The sequence below is a fragment of the Simochromis diagramma genome, unplaced genomic scaffold, assembly GCF_900408965.1.
Source record: "Simochromis diagramma unplaced genomic scaffold, fSimDia1.1 OVJJ01000205.1, whole genome shotgun sequence".
Classification (NCBI taxonomy): domain Eukaryota; kingdom Metazoa; phylum Chordata; class Actinopteri; order Cichliformes; family Cichlidae; genus Simochromis; species Simochromis diagramma.
In genome coordinates, this window is record NW_024386782.1 from 1,403,530 (window position 1) to 1,420,644 (window position 17,115).

At 40.1% G+C, this 17,115-nt stretch overlaps 1 protein-coding gene and 1 long non-coding RNA gene across 3 annotated transcripts in view; one reads left to right on the top strand and one right to left on the bottom strand.

The window, feature by feature from the left end:
• Nucleotides 1-5,040: 5,040 nt before the first annotated feature.
• Nucleotides 5,041-9,462, bottom strand: LOC120723714. The gene is made up of 2 exons (XR_005693815.1): nt 5,708-9,462; nt 5,041-5,522 (listed from the first exon to the last, which is right to left on the bottom strand). It is a non-coding gene; the product is annotated as an uncharacterized LOC120723714 (long non-coding RNA).
• Nucleotides 9,463-13,132: 3,670 nt separating this feature from the next.
• st6galnac5a (ST6 (alpha-N-acetyl-neuraminyl-2,3-beta-galactosyl-1,3)-N-acetylgalactosaminide alpha-2,6-sialyltransferase 5a) overlaps nt 13,133-17,115 on the top strand; it is a 62,415-nt gene continuing 58,432 nt past the window's right edge. Inside the window, exons 1-2 of one of the 2 annotated variants that reach the window (XM_040015542.1) lie at nt 13,133-13,355; nt 14,118-14,327. In XM_040015542.1, the coding sequence (XP_039871476.1) occupies nt 13,341-13,355; nt 14,118-14,327 (225 nt within the window). In that variant the 5' untranslated portion in view covers nt 13,133-13,340. The remainder of the gene's footprint in view (nt 13,356-14,117; nt 14,328-17,115) is intronic. The other variant, XM_040015532.1, reaches the window with a different exon arrangement.

A 17,115-nucleotide genomic window follows, 5' to 3' on the forward strand; every position in this document is an offset into this window, starting at 1 on the left:
TTCGCAAATCCAGAAGCTACGTCTTGAGATGAAATTGTGGAGTACAATGCATATGTGAATACTAAAAAACAAACAGGAAGACCACAGAGAAGGTTTGTGGATATAGTAGAGGAGGACAAGCAGACTATTAGTGTAACAAAACAGGAGGCTAGGGATAAATTGAGATGGAAGCAAATGATCTGCTCTGACTAGCCCTAAAAGGATGAGCAGAAAGCAGAAGATATGGAAAACAGTACTGAGCAACTTAAACGTTATAGCTCCAGATGCTTCTCAGCCATGGAAACGCATGCCACGAAGCTCCCAGCACACAGCTGATGTTGATGCTAGGAGAGGTTTGAACCTCTGCAAAGTGTTGGCAACTTTTATGCACTGTGTGCCTCCGTCATTTATTTAAGATTCATTGCCTTTTTACTTTCACTCATTAGTTGGATGTTGGCACACACAGACACACAGAGATCGATTACATAAGTTCTTTACCTAACAACAAAACAAATTTCCTTGCGAGGATAAAAGAGTAAAAATATCTCCTGATTCATCACCAGGACGTTGCTTTAATTGTTGGTGGAGTTATGCTGTGAGTGCTTGTCTGCTCGTCTCCCCTCCAATAGAGGCACACAACAAAGCCAGACCTGTACAAAGCACCAGGTCTTCATCCGTGGCCCAGTCACCCCTGAAACTAGATTCCCTCTTCCATCATGCCTGAGGGAGCAATTTAATTAAAGGCTAGCTCAGAGCAAAGGACACCCATCACCCTATTCTTGATGTTTCCACAGTCAACAAATATGGAAAACAAACAATCCCCCAGTGGACGATGTCCTGGCCTAGCTACACCAACTGTAAATACACACAAAGTGAACAGATTGTCATGTAATGACAGCAGTTTACTGGGTAAAGGGGTAGGATTAAGTATTATTTGGTCTTTATTTTCATTTGAATGGCCCTAATGATTGACGTTATTTAATTAAATTCAGTCCTGGAAATCTCTTTTCTAATTTACCTGCATGCCATCATGAATGGGCTTCGTTTTTTGGCCCATCTGGTAATATAATTCATTAATTTCCCTCCTAATGGCCTGTCAGCTGTCATTATCATGTTAACAAAGTGTTTTTTACAGAAAGAGCTAGACCCCCATTCATGCAAAAATGAAAGGGGTCAAACTGTTTAAGTTTCAGTTGATCAGGTTTTTGGCAACGTTTCGGTCATTTACTGGTAGTAGCTTTCCGATTTACATGTCAAAGTCTGCATATGAAAAAAAAATAATAATAACAGTTATAGGAGTCACAAAACTTGTGACAGTGTTGTTCCTCTCTCGCCTACCCTTCACTTCTGCTTGAGGCTAGTAGTTGTCAGCAACATCAGCCAGTGTCTGTAAATCTGTGACTGAACTCCTGGCAGTTGGTTGAGCTGCACCGAGGATGTGTAGGGAGGCTATGACAACAAAAAGGAATAAATATAAGAGAAAAAGAAGCACAACACTTGTTCTGATAAGAACTAACTCAGTGAGAGTGAGAGTGAGAGAGAGAGCTCACACCTTGACTAACTGGATTTGACTTGCCTCAAGAGCTTGTAAATAGTTCACCGTAAATAAACTCACTTAAAATGACTTTCTTGAGTCCAGCCTGCACATTGGTTATGATATAAGGTGCGCTTCACATGACTGGTAACCATTTCTGAGGGACTTTTTTAAAATATTGTGCCACAGTATGAAAAGCAATTTTACATATAACCATAAACATAATTAGTAGACCTAAATCCTTTTAACAATGGCTGGGTTCCATAATTAGTAAATATGTTCCCTCCAAACTTCAAGTCAATTGTATTTACAGCATATAGCACATTTAAAAAAAAAAAAAAAAACCCTCACACACACTGAGGTTTCTGAAAACCTGGTGTCAAAACGTAAAACTCATGCCAACATAATAAAACTGAAAACCAAACAAAGAAAATCATTATAAAAATGTAACTGAATAAGAGAAATACCTGGATGAACCTGAAAAAGGAATTAAAAATAAAAGCATACATAAATGAACATTTTTTAAAAAACATTTGGGGGGGAAAAACTTTAATAAAATGCTCACATTGAAAATCACGAGACACATCAGACTTGACTAAAAGCAAGTGAAAAAAAAGGGTATGTCAGTTGTCAGGTTTTTACATTGAATGGCAGACTGTTCCAGAGCCTGGGGGCAATAACAGCAGAGCCAGTTTGCCTTTAGCTTTTCGGCAAGAAGGGGGGCCACTGAGAGAAGTCTTTGGCAGGGTGACCTCTGTGACCTGGAGGCAAAATATGGAGTTAAATGATCTGTGATATATTGTGCAACTGATCCATCGAGGGCTTTAAAACTGGCTTTAACTTAGCAATGGTTTTCAAAGCTTCTCTTCACGACATTGCTGACTTAAATAAAACCATGAAAACAGAAGGATTTCTGCAGTTTGGACACATGTGGCTGAAGCACCAAGTGTTTTAGAATAAAGCATTGTAGAGTTTGATGGACTAAATAAAATAATTTCAGTTTTGCTGTTATTGGCAGGTAAGTGAGTGTAACCAGGAGTGATACTGAATATTGTGTATCTGAAAGACAGAGCTGAGGGGGTAACATGCGTAATTACAATGCAGTTTTATTCAAAGTTCAGATTTAGATTATTGGTTTTCATTTGGCCACCTGGAATATGGGACCAAGAGCAGTGACACAAAATTAAAATGGTGCAATTGGAAAAATCCCAAAATTATGAGCTGCAAGAAATGCAACTTAATGCAGAGAGAAGCTGCAGTTGGCTCTTCTGTACACATGGGACCTACAGTATTAGAATTCTCCCTTACAGTATGGGGGGGGGGGAGTCTTGAGCCACCTATCATGTAAAAGATAGATCTATCTATCTATCTATCTATCTATCTATCTATCTATCTATCTATCTATCTATCTATATCTATATATAGTGAGGAAAATCAGAAATAGGTGCAGCGATTTACTGAAACGTATGCAAACATACAAAACTAGTGTATGAGGCAAAAACAACGTTTGTCCGACAAATTCGAAAGTCCATATTTGGTCTGACCACTTGTCTTCTTCAAAACAACCTGAACTCTCTTAGAGTAGCTTTCTTGTTGTCTGTGAAGATTCTCAGTCATCCAGGTCATCATAGTCTAAGGAGCTTGGAAAGAAAAGCGTCTGGACTTCTTTGAGTTGCTTGAAGACGTTTCACCTCTCATCCGAGAAGCTTCTTCAGTTCTAAGGTCAAAAGGTGGAGAGTCCCAGATTTAAAGCCAGTGGGAGTTTCCCCCCAAAGAGGGACAAAGGACTCCTGATGATCCTCTACCTAATCACATGAGCCAAGGTGTGAAAGCGGGTGTGGGTCCCAATCAGCCAGGTAAGCTCATTGTGAAACCCGGCCCCACCCTATCATGTGATTTCCTGAGGTCAGATGGCCCAGGATGTGAGTGGGCGTTAAAGCGTCTGGGAAGGGAACTCAAAACTGGATTATAGATGGCAGACAGTTGGTGTCGTAAACCACCGTCTCTGTTCAAAGATGGTCGCTCACAGTGGACGTAAATGGCTTCTTTCACTCCTCTTTCAAACCATCTGTCCTCTCTGTCCAAAATGTGAACGTTGGCATCTTCGAAAGAGTGACCTTTGTCCTTTAGATGCAGATGGACTGCTGAGTCTTGTCCCATGGAGGTGGCTCTTCTATGTTGTGCCATGCACTTGTGAAGTGGCTGTTTGGTCTCTCCAATGTAGAGGTCTGGGCATTCCTCGCTGCACTGTACAGCATACACCACATTGTTAAGTTTGTGTTTAGGAGTTTTGTCTTTTGGGTGAACCAGTTTCTGTCTGAGCGTCTTACTGGGATGTCGTGCTTGGAGAAAACTCTCCTGAGTTTCACTGATACACCGGCTACATAGGGGATGACAATGTTGTTGCATCTGTCTTTCTTATCCTCCCTCGCTGGTGTCTGATCTTCTTAGAAGATCCAGATGCTTTTCTTTCCAAGTTTCTTAGACTAGCTTTCTTGTTGTTTCTCTGAGTATTCTTCAGGAATAGTTCTCCAAGTTTCTTCAAGGACATTCAAAGCTCTTTGTGGGTGTTGGCTTCCTTTTGTTCTGTTCTCTATCAAGATGATCCCGCACTGCTTCAATAATGTTAAACTCTGTGCTTTGGGGAAGCCAGTCCATGCTTAATGGGTTTCCACTGGGTGCTTTTATTTACATATGTATGATTTTACTGCACTGGTAAAAACACTGCTAAAAAAATAAAAAAATAATATACAGCTGGTGCCAATCAGAAGTTTCCAGATGATTTTGCATGGTGGATCAAAATCTGATGGTATTTTTCTGAGGTCACAATTAAGTTAATTTTGACAAGATCGAAGACAAAAAAACAAGGAGCCAGAGACTAAATACAGAGAACAAGAGTCCCAAAACAGAGCGTCACAACAGCACTGAGGCCCAGGAATAGTTCAAAATAAAAAAAGTCCATGAAAGGCGCAGGGGGCCAGGTAACAGTCTGGAAAAGGTTCAGGGGGCCGGCCGCGCGAAAAGCAACGACGGCGATCCAGTTTAGGAGGCCGTCCACAACGGCAATGAAGTCCAGTCAGCAGCCTGGAAGGTGGCTGGCGATGTTGAAGTGCCGGACGTGGACCGGACTGGACCAGGCGAGGCAGGTGGCTGGAGAGCTATGGAACACAGAACAGAACCCAGAAGGCGCAACTCTGACAAAGAAACCAAAAGACTAGAAATGATAAATAAAGGCAAAAATCAAAGTACAATAATAATGAAAACTCAAAACTCTGGGTCAATGACTCAGGCACCCCAACAGTAGTATCTCTCTTTTGAAATCCTCTGACCAGGATTTGAAACAAAAAATTTCAAATTTGGAGTTATCAGTCCTTGTATACTTTGGCATACCTCCGCTTGTTTCCTTTCCTTATGAATGGCCGCCTGACAGCCGGCCTTCCACGGAGACCATTTCTGATGAGGCTTCAGCGAACAGTAGATGGATCAACTGAAGGTTCCAGAGTCATCTCTCAGGTCAGGTCAGGTCAGGTCAGGTCTGTCAGAGATTTATTGATTTTTATTTATTTATTTTTTGATGGACGTGACTTTCAGATACTGTTCTTCCACTGTAAATTGTTTTTTGGGCCTGCTACTTCTTCTTTTGTCCTCCACTTGTCCAGTTACCTCAGTTTTTTAAAGAGAACTACACATAATCCCAAAGCAAAGCATAAATTAAAAGGGATATAATAGTTAAAAAGAAGATGAAAATATTCTTTAAGGATAATAATAATAATGTTGATTCAACAATCCAATAATTTAGCACATGCTTATACATATTATTACATGCATTTTTCCCACACCTTTTTTATTCTATAGAATAAAAACGGTGTGGGAAAAAATGCATTGAAAACAAAAACACCCACCAACAGCATAATGCAGTTCAGCAGTATAACAAGTCACATCATCCAAGATCAGCTGAATCCCCATCACAGCATTTTTGAAGGTTCTGCTCAGATCTAGCGAGGAGAGTCTTTTAAAGTCACGACAGAATGCATGTTATTTATAGCAAATGTGCAAAAACATCCAAAGTGATTCATGTAGTCCTTTAAATCCTCCCTGTGTCTTTATTCTCCTGGTCAAACATGCAGCTATTATCTCAGAGGGATGTTGGATGAAAATAAGAATTCCCTATTTTTAGTGTGATATGATAAGTACCTTGTGAATGCATCTCCCATCTCTCCCGCTCTTGTATGCACTGTTGCTCATTCGCCCCAAATGGGGCAGTGTGCCTGCATTAAAACACGCCTGCTCATCATTTGTCACTGGGCCCAAGGGTAATGAACGGGGTGAATTGGATGTACTCTCTAATTATGGAAAGGACAAAAAGCCAGTATGATTCTCTTGTCAAAGTCCCCCTCCTGCAGCACCGTGGGGAGCAGCTTTCACTCATAAATCAGAGGCGGGATTCAGATCTGCATCGGATTAGAGACAACATAAAAGGGAGAAATATAGTGCAGACGTGGGCCACAGACAATCAGACATGGCATGGCCTATGGCAAGTAATAACTAGGCGACTGAGCATGCCCGCACATTGAAGAAGGCAAACACCTGCCAATCAGCATCCTTCATTGTCCGCATACTCAGCAGCATTACAACCACCATCATCATCATCATCATCATCGTGCTGGCCCTGACAATCAGATTTTGCAGCGTCATAACCTCAGTACTCCAGGGATCATTGCAGTCGATCAACATGCTCCAGCTGCTGCTGGCATGCTAGATTGCTTGCAGTGGTGATTACATTTTAAATTTGTATGGCTTCTCATGGTCTGATGGTGATGGTAAGAGTATATAGAGCCGAAGCGCCCACACAGCAGAGATCTGCACTGGCCCCTCATGAATACTCAGTGGAACTTGTTTTAAAAGAGAGCACAGTTAGAGTTCACAGAAACCAGACTTTTTATAGCACGCAGGGGGGAAAAACCAGTTACTACTTTAACGAGAGCAGCTGCAACAACTGACTTTTCTGTTTCTGGCTTTATAACAGTTTCTACAAACTCACAGTGGAGGTTTGATCCTTTTATCTTACAACAGATTCATGTATAATGTAAAAGCACCAGCATAACATCCAAGCTGTAGTAATCCTGGTCGTGGTATTTCCACAAAAATAAATCCGTTCATTTAAATCCTTTGGAGAAGCATTAAATGCCGCAATAGGCTGCACTAATAATGAAGATACAGAAGAATTCATTAAATCCATCTCTGTAAAGATGGATCGAGCAAAGCTTCCTCGTGTTCATATTATGCTGCAAATTTTCATTATTTTCCAGCTTTCAGTTTGAGGCATCACTCTCCTCTCGGGACTGTAGATAAAACCCGACTCGGGGGGGAATTTAAGTGAAGGTGTTGCACAGACGTCCTGCTTGCCTCTACGTGCTTGTGTAGACTTTTGTAACACTTTTGTCTGGTTTCCCAAGAGGGAATATGAGCACAAAAAATCAGACCGTGTTGTCTTTTAATCCCCTGGAAGTTGAAGTCAAATGTCTGTGGACGTTGTTATGGGGCGTTACAGTTTTACGTCACAAATATGATTGGGATTTTAAAATTCACGACATCAGCAGCAGCAGTGGAAAAACAGCCGCGGAGTAAATAATTTGTGCTCCTGAGAATGCTTTGTCGATTTGCCAAATTGCCCACGTTTCCCCAAATATCCCCGCTAAAGCTCAGAGATATGCATGCCCTCTAACCACGCAGCAATCGGTGCACTCTTCGAAAACAGACTTTCTGTGAAAGTCCTGTTCTCATATGCTGTTTTTGTTATTGTTGTTATTGTTCAGCCTTCCAACCTTTCGCTGTTTTATTGCACATTTTCCCCCAGTGACTCAGATGGCAACACTGATGTGAGTTATTGCTTCTGGGAAGTCTCTCTTGCGTCTCCCTTGGGGACCTTTTTTTCATAAGCAGATTATACACAATCACTAGCAAATGGGGGTGAAACATGCAGCCACTCCTCTCTATATTTAATGCTGTCATATTGTCATATGTGGTGCTTCGTGCAGAATGGAATTGCTGGAAAGCTGCTTAAAGCTGGTTATAATCTGCATATATATATTTTTTACCTGAGCAAAGATTAAAACTATAAACAAAATGAGCCAACAAGTGCTGCCCGTGTTACTAAAACCTTACATGTCTTCTTCATCTGTGCCATTGAACTATTTTGCTGCTCAAAACATATTACAAAAACATTATTCAGCCACTCTGTTGCTCTGGTTGACATCTTCCTTTATTCCAGTAAACAAAGATGTAATTTATGCTGAGTCATGAATTGTAATTGAGTTGTTTTATGCCAAAGCCACACCGCTGGTTGTTTATGGAAGTGACAACCTCTGAGGCCAAACATTTAATAATTTAATAATAATAACCTCTATGTCCCTAACGTTTTCTAAGGCAGAGTTAAAAGGTGCTTCAAAACAGTGACCAAAAAGTGGATTAAGTGCCAAACATATACATCACTAAGATATATGCATAACAAGTTGTAATAATATGAGGAAATGATAGATTTTAATGTGTTCAGCTACAGAGGAGCATGGCAATGTTACATCGAGTCAAAAGGCACTTGTGAAATGCTGGTTAAAACTGAGATGTTAATCAAAGATGTAAAACTCAGATTGCTTCGGATCAGTTACTTGCTGAGCAGCACCGTTAGAAATATGATCAGGACCAAGAACAAGGACTTGAACATTATTTGAGTTCAGGTACATAAGAAATAGTGTGCGGCAGAAATGCTGTGAACCCAGATTTTCTTCCAGACTAGCTAAGTTATACAACTGGCAGTAAATGGATAACAGTGCTAGAACACTTTACATGGGCAAGGGGCGCCAGACAGAAACTGAACAAGATCGGTCCAGTGACTGAGATCTGTGGGAAACCACGAGCATGAGGACATTTTGTGGAGTAAAATTGTAAATGGTGACTATGCTGTGTGATAATATGAAAACCTGTAGATCATCTACTTAGGCTAACCCTGTTTTCAAAGTGCTGTATGAGCCAAAAACATCCTCAAAGGTAGGCAATACTTTCTCTTTAATACAACTGTACATGAGGGGAATTTAAAAAATAATTCACCGAGGCCTCATCTCAACTAATTTGGATCACTGAACTGGAAATCTCAGCTGCAATTTGTCCTGTCTTTGCTTTTTTTTACTAACAACTCTTCCAGGAAGCCCATACTCTAGTTTTGGTGAGTGAAAATCTAGTGTTGTGTTTTACCTGATATTGGTTAACCAGTCTGTGTGCATTTATACCTGTACAGTATATATATATACACCTTGCTAATCAAGCTTCAGATCAGTCCAAAAAACCAAAGGTGACCACATCCATCTTTTCCAGAGTATATACGCCACACAACTTAAGCAGTTAAGCAATGACTCTTAAGTCAATGACTTAACTGAAATCTCCACTTTATTAGCTGGCAGACTTAACAAACATAAGGCAGAGCAGAGCTGGAACAGAATGACTAAAAAACTAGTCTTGGCAGACCCACAAACAGGAGTACACACAATATGAGAGGAGATCACCACAACAAACAGAAGAAAACTTAGAGCTTAAATGTACACATAAGGAAATCAGGAGATGGAACACACAAGTGAACAGAGGTGAACTAAATCTGACTAATGACACATGGGAAGCAAAAGTGAACATACGCAAACACGATAGGGGACTAACAAAATAAAGCAGGCAGCAACGCATAGAGACTCAGGTGAGGCTGACGCTGGGACTGGGGAATAATCAGACATGGAGACATGATAGATGGAGAAAACCAAAGAACAAAACAGACGTCAAAAGGAGACGCTGAAGACAGAACACAGAGACGAGACACGAAAAAGAGAAGATACATGAACGCAACCAAGAACCAAAAACTAGAAATTTAAGTTACAAAACTCAAAGGTTCTCAAAAACTGAACATAAGTATTTCATAATCCTACAGAATGAATAAAACAAATTATTGACCCGGGATTGTGACGAGGGCATGGAAATAGAAAAAAAGTACTTTAATAAACAGATGACATTTTTAAAACAAGCATATGATATATATTACATTTTATTTTCTGCCAAAATATATTCTCCCTGCCTGGATTTTGACCTCTTTTGGGAATTCTGTTGCTTCTAGTCTTTTAAGATCAAGACATAAGCAAAACTTGTCTTCTTTGGCTTGTGAGGCCAGTCAGTAATATAACACATATAAAAACATCCTCTGAGCTGTAGCACTTGCAGCACTCCATGCCAATAAGATTAGGAGGGGTTGAGTGCAGATAACTGAGGGAGGGAGGTCCAAGATCTGACACAACAACTTGCAGTCACAGAAGAAAGAACGGCAGACGACAAGATGAGACCTTGTTTATTGCTGGCAACTTTTGTAAAGATCGAATCAAAAGATGTTTTTCTGTGTCATTTGGCTCAACTGTCTCATTTTAACCCCATTCAGTTTTATTTCTATAACACGTTTAATGCACGCATAAAAAAACTAAACTAAATAAATCTGTTATTTTTTCTTTGTCAACTTGAATTAGAAATTGTTTAACATTTGCAATATTCTTTTTCTAAACTGACTTTTGTTCTGTTTCTTATTCAAATGTTCAGTGATTAAAGATGAACTGTTTTACCTCAGATATTATGATCTCTGCTTTGTGTTGATTTAACTTTCAGAAGTAGCATGACATCCATACACTTATGTAATTAGCAAATAATCTATATCTAAAAAAAAATCATCAGAGTATGCAGTAGGTTTTTTTTATGTCTTTAATATATTTTTTTCCTTTTTTAAATGGTAAGTTTTCCAACATTATATGTTAATGCAAATAAGACATGCTAAGTTGCATAAATGTTCAATAGATGATAAAATAAAAGCATAAATGTGTATTTTAGACATTTCACCATTATTCTAAAAGATGTGATAGAAAAAATGCACTAAATCTCAAAATAGATCCGTGTAGCAGCTTAAAAAAAGCAGCTTCTTTCTTCTTCTTTTTGTGACTTTGTGCCCTTTGTTAATGAAGTTATCTTCACTTCAGCAGATCAAAATGCTGACCATAAGAAGAAAAGGAAATATCTGAGGCCGTATCCTTGAGTTGATTCTTTCATTCCAGAAAAAACATCTCTCAAATACCATCTTCTCATCTGCTGCTGACTTGAGCGAAGTGAAAAATGCTCTTAAATCATGAATATTTTTAAACTCTATCCTTCTGTCTGAATGTGAATGTTAGTAGATGCTGCAAGACTTCAAACTGCATCCGTAGGACGTGACTGCATTGTATTTGTTTTGGTCCAACTACATCAGCTGACTGTACATTTTAAAACTTTTTTTTATTTCATTGATCACTTTTTAAGTTTTGGACTAGATGAGGACATAGCAAACATCTTTGACCTGTGAATAATTAATGAAAATGAAATTCTCAGGCAGCACGAGGTGCCGCTTTCAGTTGATCCAAAACTCAGGTTCTGAATAAAGAAGTCTGACCCTCTCTGAGTGTACTGCACCAGCGGTATGGATGAAGCTGATGAGCTCACTCCATTCCTGTTTCAAAGAATGATGGGGGGGGGGGGGGGTTCTTCCATCTGGTTTGCACAAGTTATTTTTTTTCCGCTGTTACTATTTTACTTATATTTTTTCGATATGATATATATATATGTATGTGTGTATGCATGGACATGCAGTGCATGTATGGCTGCCTATGTGTATATTAGTGTGAAAATATCAAAGCAGGTCCATGAATCTCTCTGTTTCTCTACTTTATTGGTATATCCTGAAAATATAACTAGCTGTTAACAATTTATTTTACTGGTCTTATGATGTGCCCAAAAGGAACAGTACCATTTGCCCTCTGATTGTTTTCAAAGGCATCCTAGAGTCCAGAGAATCTTAAAACAAATTGATCTATAATTGCTATGAATAATATGGTTCTCCCGGCACAGTCTGTAGAGCATGGAGGTGATACTGGGAAATAGGCAGGAGTGTGGAAATGCATGAGCCCACCAGCAGGACCGGTGTCTGCTCCTTTGTGTGCAGGGAAATGAGAGGAATACAGCCAAAGTCTCACAACATTACTTCCAGTGGGTTATGTGTATGTTTCTGACCAAACTGTTAGAAACCAACTCCATAAGGCTGGTATCAGGGCCCAATATCCTTCACCTTCAGTGGTACCTGTGCTTATACACCAGCGCTGTGCAGCTCAATTGGCATTCACCAGAGAACAACAGGACTGACAGGTTCACTACTGCTACCCTATTCTTCTCATAGATGTTGCAGGTAATATAATGTTTTCCATGGTGTCTCCAGGCCACCCATTCTGGTGTTTTCTGGTGAATTCCAGGCACACTGCAAGGTGCTGGGCTGTAAGCACAGGTCCTGCTTAAGGGGGTCATGTCCTCATTAAAGCCTCTGAGTATCCCACTGGAGGTTATTTTGTAGGCATCCAGCAGTGCTCCTAGTGTTCCTCCTCAAACAAAAGACTTGATCTAATACCTGTCCAGTTGTCACTTTAATTTGAATCAAAGCAGGTGAAACTGATTGATGATGCTTGTTGGTTTCTAATAGGACAGACCAATTTCCCTAAAGTTTAACAGAATTAGTTTTCTACTGGGATGATCAACTGCTTCTTTATGTTTTTAACAGTGTATCATTCCTGCAGACACGCTCCATACATTAATGCTCGTTGTCAGTTCACTGGATTACTGTACCACAGATTCAATTTGATATGATATTGATGTAAAAGTATTTAGTTTTAGGTTATTTATTGGTTTCAGTGTGGTGGCATTTTACACCTAGATTTCAACAAATTTTAAAAATAAGAGAAAATCAAGTAAAATCAATTACATTTTTAAAAAGTGTGGAAAACTCAAAAACAATGAAAAGGAAATAAAGATTTTAACTGTTTTTAAATCTGTGTTCTGATGGGATGAATGGAGAAGAGGAAGGATTCAGTACTTTACTTAAATACAGCTTTACAGGTTAAAGCAGTTCAGCAACAATGGTGGGTAAAAGTAAAAAGTGTCCTTCACGATTATAGAAATGGGCTCTTTTTGAGTTTTTTCAAATCCTATTGCTGGTGCAGTAATGTGTGCAGCTTATGGTTGGATGTGATGGAGTAGTTTAATAAGTAACACCGCCTTAAGAGTCTAATTTCTTAAGGAAGGACGTGATGAATGGGATTCTTTGCAGACTGGAGTACAATCTACAAAGAATCTCTAGTCTACAGTGGAAGTATGAGGAGATCTAAAAACTGAAATACTCGAGTACAGTGTAGTTTGAACATAAACACAGCGCACGAATGAACATGTGGTTTCACCACTGAGTGACAGACATTCAGGGTGTTGTGCCAGATAACGTCTGCACTGTAAAGCCATAACTTCTCTTGTCTTTATAATCTATCCCATGGATAATGCAGCAGACGTCAAAAGATGACACAGAGTGGGCTCACTGTACTCTAGTTTAATTGCGCAGATTTACATCAAATATGCCTCAGCAGGAAATAACGTTTAGCAAATAGGTCTTATCACTCTTTTGCAGGTAGTCTGTTTAATTAAAAACGCTGCGCCTCCACTCACCGGCTCCTAAAGAACTCGGGGGGCGTTAAGACCCAGCAGAGGTACAACAGTGAACATCTGTCGCGGTCTCCTCTGTATGAATTGCGCTTGGGCTCCAGTCTGAAGACACACGGGCAGAGGCAGGCGGGCTGGTACAGCGCGGACGGACTGGAGTGCATTCGGGAGGCGAGCAGATGACGCTGGACCATGAGTGAAAGTGGAGCCTTACGCACTGAACCGCAGCGATAAGACAGCGCGCCGCAAAATGAAGACACCTATGGTAAAGGGTTTTGCCATGTAACCCCGCAGTCAAACTGTTTGTGCTCGCTTTTAAATCCAGCATTGTTCCGTCAAGTGCGCTATAATCGACATAACACCGCTGTGGCGTACAGTGTCGGATCAAAAGATTAGGATCAGAACAATGGGCGTCCAGCTGTGCGCTCTGTTTGGCACTAAAGCTCCACTACAGCACAGCGCGCTGGATGCTTGATTTGTCTCCGTTTAATACGGATACACTGTAGAAAGTGAACAATATCCGTGTTGCTTTAATATTAACTGATAAGTATTATTTCTAAACTATTTTTTTAAAGAAATAAAGAAAAGAAAACAAATTGAAAGTGCCGTGAGCTGCTCATCCTGTTCATGTACGATTGGCATGAATTCACATAGGTGATTTATTTTTCTTTTTTATTAGAACTTTTACTTAAAAGCTGTTGGTGTCCTCTGAGGTGTGGCACCTACTGTAAATTACAGTACACATGTGCTCCTCAACGCACCTGATGATTAATATTAATGCATGCAAACTAAGTAAAGAAGATAATTAACAGCCTGACAGCGTCATAAACATTAGCTGTGCCCTTATCATAGTTCGATAAAAGCTGTTTTGGTCGCACGTGACATGCATTACAGGAAGTTGGGCTTTTACTGACAAACCAGCGCCTGCTGCTGCCGCTCATCTTGCATGAAGTCCGTAGGTGCAGGTTAAACTCAGTCCGGTGCAACTCGGCTAATTTGCCCGCATCTGCTTGTGTCTTTGTGTCAGCGCCATGGGGTAGCCGTGCTTCTCGTGCTTCTCCTGTGCGCCAGCTTGTTCCTCGTGTACAACGGCAGCTTCAACGGCGCTTCCAGAGACGCCAACGACACGCGCATCAGGCAGCATGAACAGCTGCGGCGGCCCACCGAAGCCTCCGTCGGGGTCGCCAAGCCTCACCCCCCGGTCCTCCAGGGATACAACAGCATTATCGACCATAAGGTAAACAGATGTGGCTGAGTGCGTGTCTCATAACGCAGAGAACCGGCGCGTGGTTCGCTTTAACACGTGGTGAATGCCCAGCAGAGTAGGCATCAAAGCTTTTGAAAGTTTTACTTTTCCCCAAACCCCTTTTTTCGGCACTGAATCTTTCCCAGCCTGAGCCGCACACACGCAAATTTCCTCTTGTCCTGACGACCAGAAGCTGTCTTTAGAGAGAGAGAGAGAAAGAGAGAGAAAGAGCATCCTCTCTGTCATTTATCACAATTTTCTCCGGCGCTGCGTTGCGCCACATTCAATACCCACCTGTCGTTACTAATAACAGCTTAGGCTACAAATGAAATCCTCGACTGCATTCTTAAGCTCTAATTGATAAGCCCAGGAGACCCGCAGCTAGGTGAACTCTGACGTCATTGTGGGGTTGTATTGACTGCCATCTGTTTACCAAGCCAGGAGAAAACAATCAATGAGAGTACCGGGGAGCGAAGCCTCTGCAAGTAAAGCAGACCCATTCACCTTGTGAAGGCATTTTCAGTAAGCGTGCAGGCGCAGCGCACTACCATGCGGGCGGTTTGGCTGGTGGGCTCTCGTGACTGTCTGAAACAGCTGGATTTAAGAATGACAAATTTGGAAAAACGTTCTGGCCACAATCATTCATTCAGATGTGCAGGAGCAATACACCAACATGATTTGTGGCTATTTGTAGTTGCTGTTTCTTTAAGTCTTCTTTAATCGCTTTGAGTTGCTGTTCTCATTTTGTATCCTTCTACTGTCATATGCCTTATTACTCTTATTACTTCTTTTTTTTAGCCGTGATTTCCTTTTTTTCTTTACTTCCCTCGCATTTTGCATCGATCTGTGCTCATTTTGTGTCCATATAGGCTTTTTGCATCCCTTCACTGGTAGTCATTTTTTATTGCTCTAGTGCAATTTAGGCTCCACTCATTATCATTTCACATCTCTCTGTAGTAGTCCTCTTTTTCAACTGAATTTTATCTTTTAGTCTCTTTTATACTGCTTTACATTGATTTTTAGCTATTTTCTTTCACTTTTGAGTCATTTTGTGTCTCTTCTATCATTTTTGCATCCCTGAAATAGAATTTTACCTGTTTAATTGTTCTATGCCTCTTTGATATTTTTTTGCATAATTGCCCATTTACCTCTGTCTAGACATTTAGTATCTATTCTTTTTCATTGTAATTCCCCTCATTGTTTTATGTGTCTCTGCAATCAGTTTGCATCTTGCTTTACTGATTCTCACTCTCTCTATAGACATTTTGCATCCATCTGAAGTAATTTTACCTATTTTTGTAGTCATTTTGTACCTCTGTTGTTATTTTGTTTCTGTAGTTGTTTTTGCATTGGTCTATTGCCATTTTAAATATATTTGATGTCATTTTTAGTCTCTCAGCAAACACGTTAAATCTTTTTGTTGTCACTTTGTGCATCTGTAGTCATTTTGTATCCTTTCCTTGTCATTCCACCTCTTTCTAGCAATTTTACATCTGCAGTCATTTTGCATCCGAGTGGTTGTTTAATTGAGTTTTAAACAAGAACAGTCACTTCTCTGGCCCCTGAGCTCTGCTGGGCTTGTGTCCAGACGGTGCATACAGTAATCCGTAAGTGGCAGGACTGAAGACACCATGAGTGACAGGCCAATTTGTGCTGCCATCTCTGTCTTAAAAAACAGTATCTGCTACCTGCTAGAAAACGAGCATTAAGTCATCAGATTATGTCATAGGCTGATTTACATATGAGTAATTGGACCTGCTCCTAGATGAGGCTGTGGCTGTACAAATGAGACAAATATGCAACGTGAGTATGTTCCAGCCACATCTGGGAGTCAACCCACTGTTCCTGAACATCAGAAAAAGTAGCCGGGTTGGTAAATGAACTTCTTTTAAATTAAACACCAGAGGATCTGAAGAGTCATTTAATCTTGTGACAAAGTAATGGAGGTTGGCAACAGATGGTAGAACTATTATTCACTAAAAGAAATCTCACCGGTGCAGAAACCAACAAGTGTGGAAACCTTTAATGCTGCCTGAAAAGTTCAGCTGGCAGTTTTCTCAGGAGACATGCTGCTTGTATTTCTTCGTGAGTTTTTCCTCCGAGTAGCTCTGCTCTACAGAAAATGCACGTTTGTCACCTTTTGGGTGTATTTACTTTACATGTCATCATGGTGATTTCCGATCTGTGTTTCTAGTCAGCCCATGTGTGGCAGGAATGAAGACAGCATGACTGACATGCTGATTTAGGCTTCCATTTCTCTCTATATATTTCTCAAGGGAAGGATGTATCGGCTGCTTTTAAAAACAAAAGGGTTTTAAGTCATTATGTTTTAGGTTGTGTCAAATTAGTATCCCAAAGTTATATATATTATCATATTTTAAATGTTTTTTTTTTATTAGATGTGATGAAATTTTTCTCAGTTGTCTAAAATTAAAGGTGTTATTTGGTTTTCTGGTTATGCTGTTAAAACTGAGCAGAACAGCAGTCAGATATTTGGCCAAATCCACACTTTCACCATATTATCCAAATGGCTTCAAAACAAAACAGGAAATTAACATTATGGCTGAATCTGTTAATAACACATGCAAATTTTATTTGTTTAATATGCAATCACTGTTATTCACACTTTTTCTGTGTCTGTGGTATCTCAACATGAGTTTTACACCTTAAATTTGTGGACACATTTAGTAAAAGGCTGTTTCTTTTCTTGTAGTTCATGTTTAGTATTTTGGATCTTTTCTTACCTTACAGTGACAGTAAAGCGCTGGCAGGAAATTTG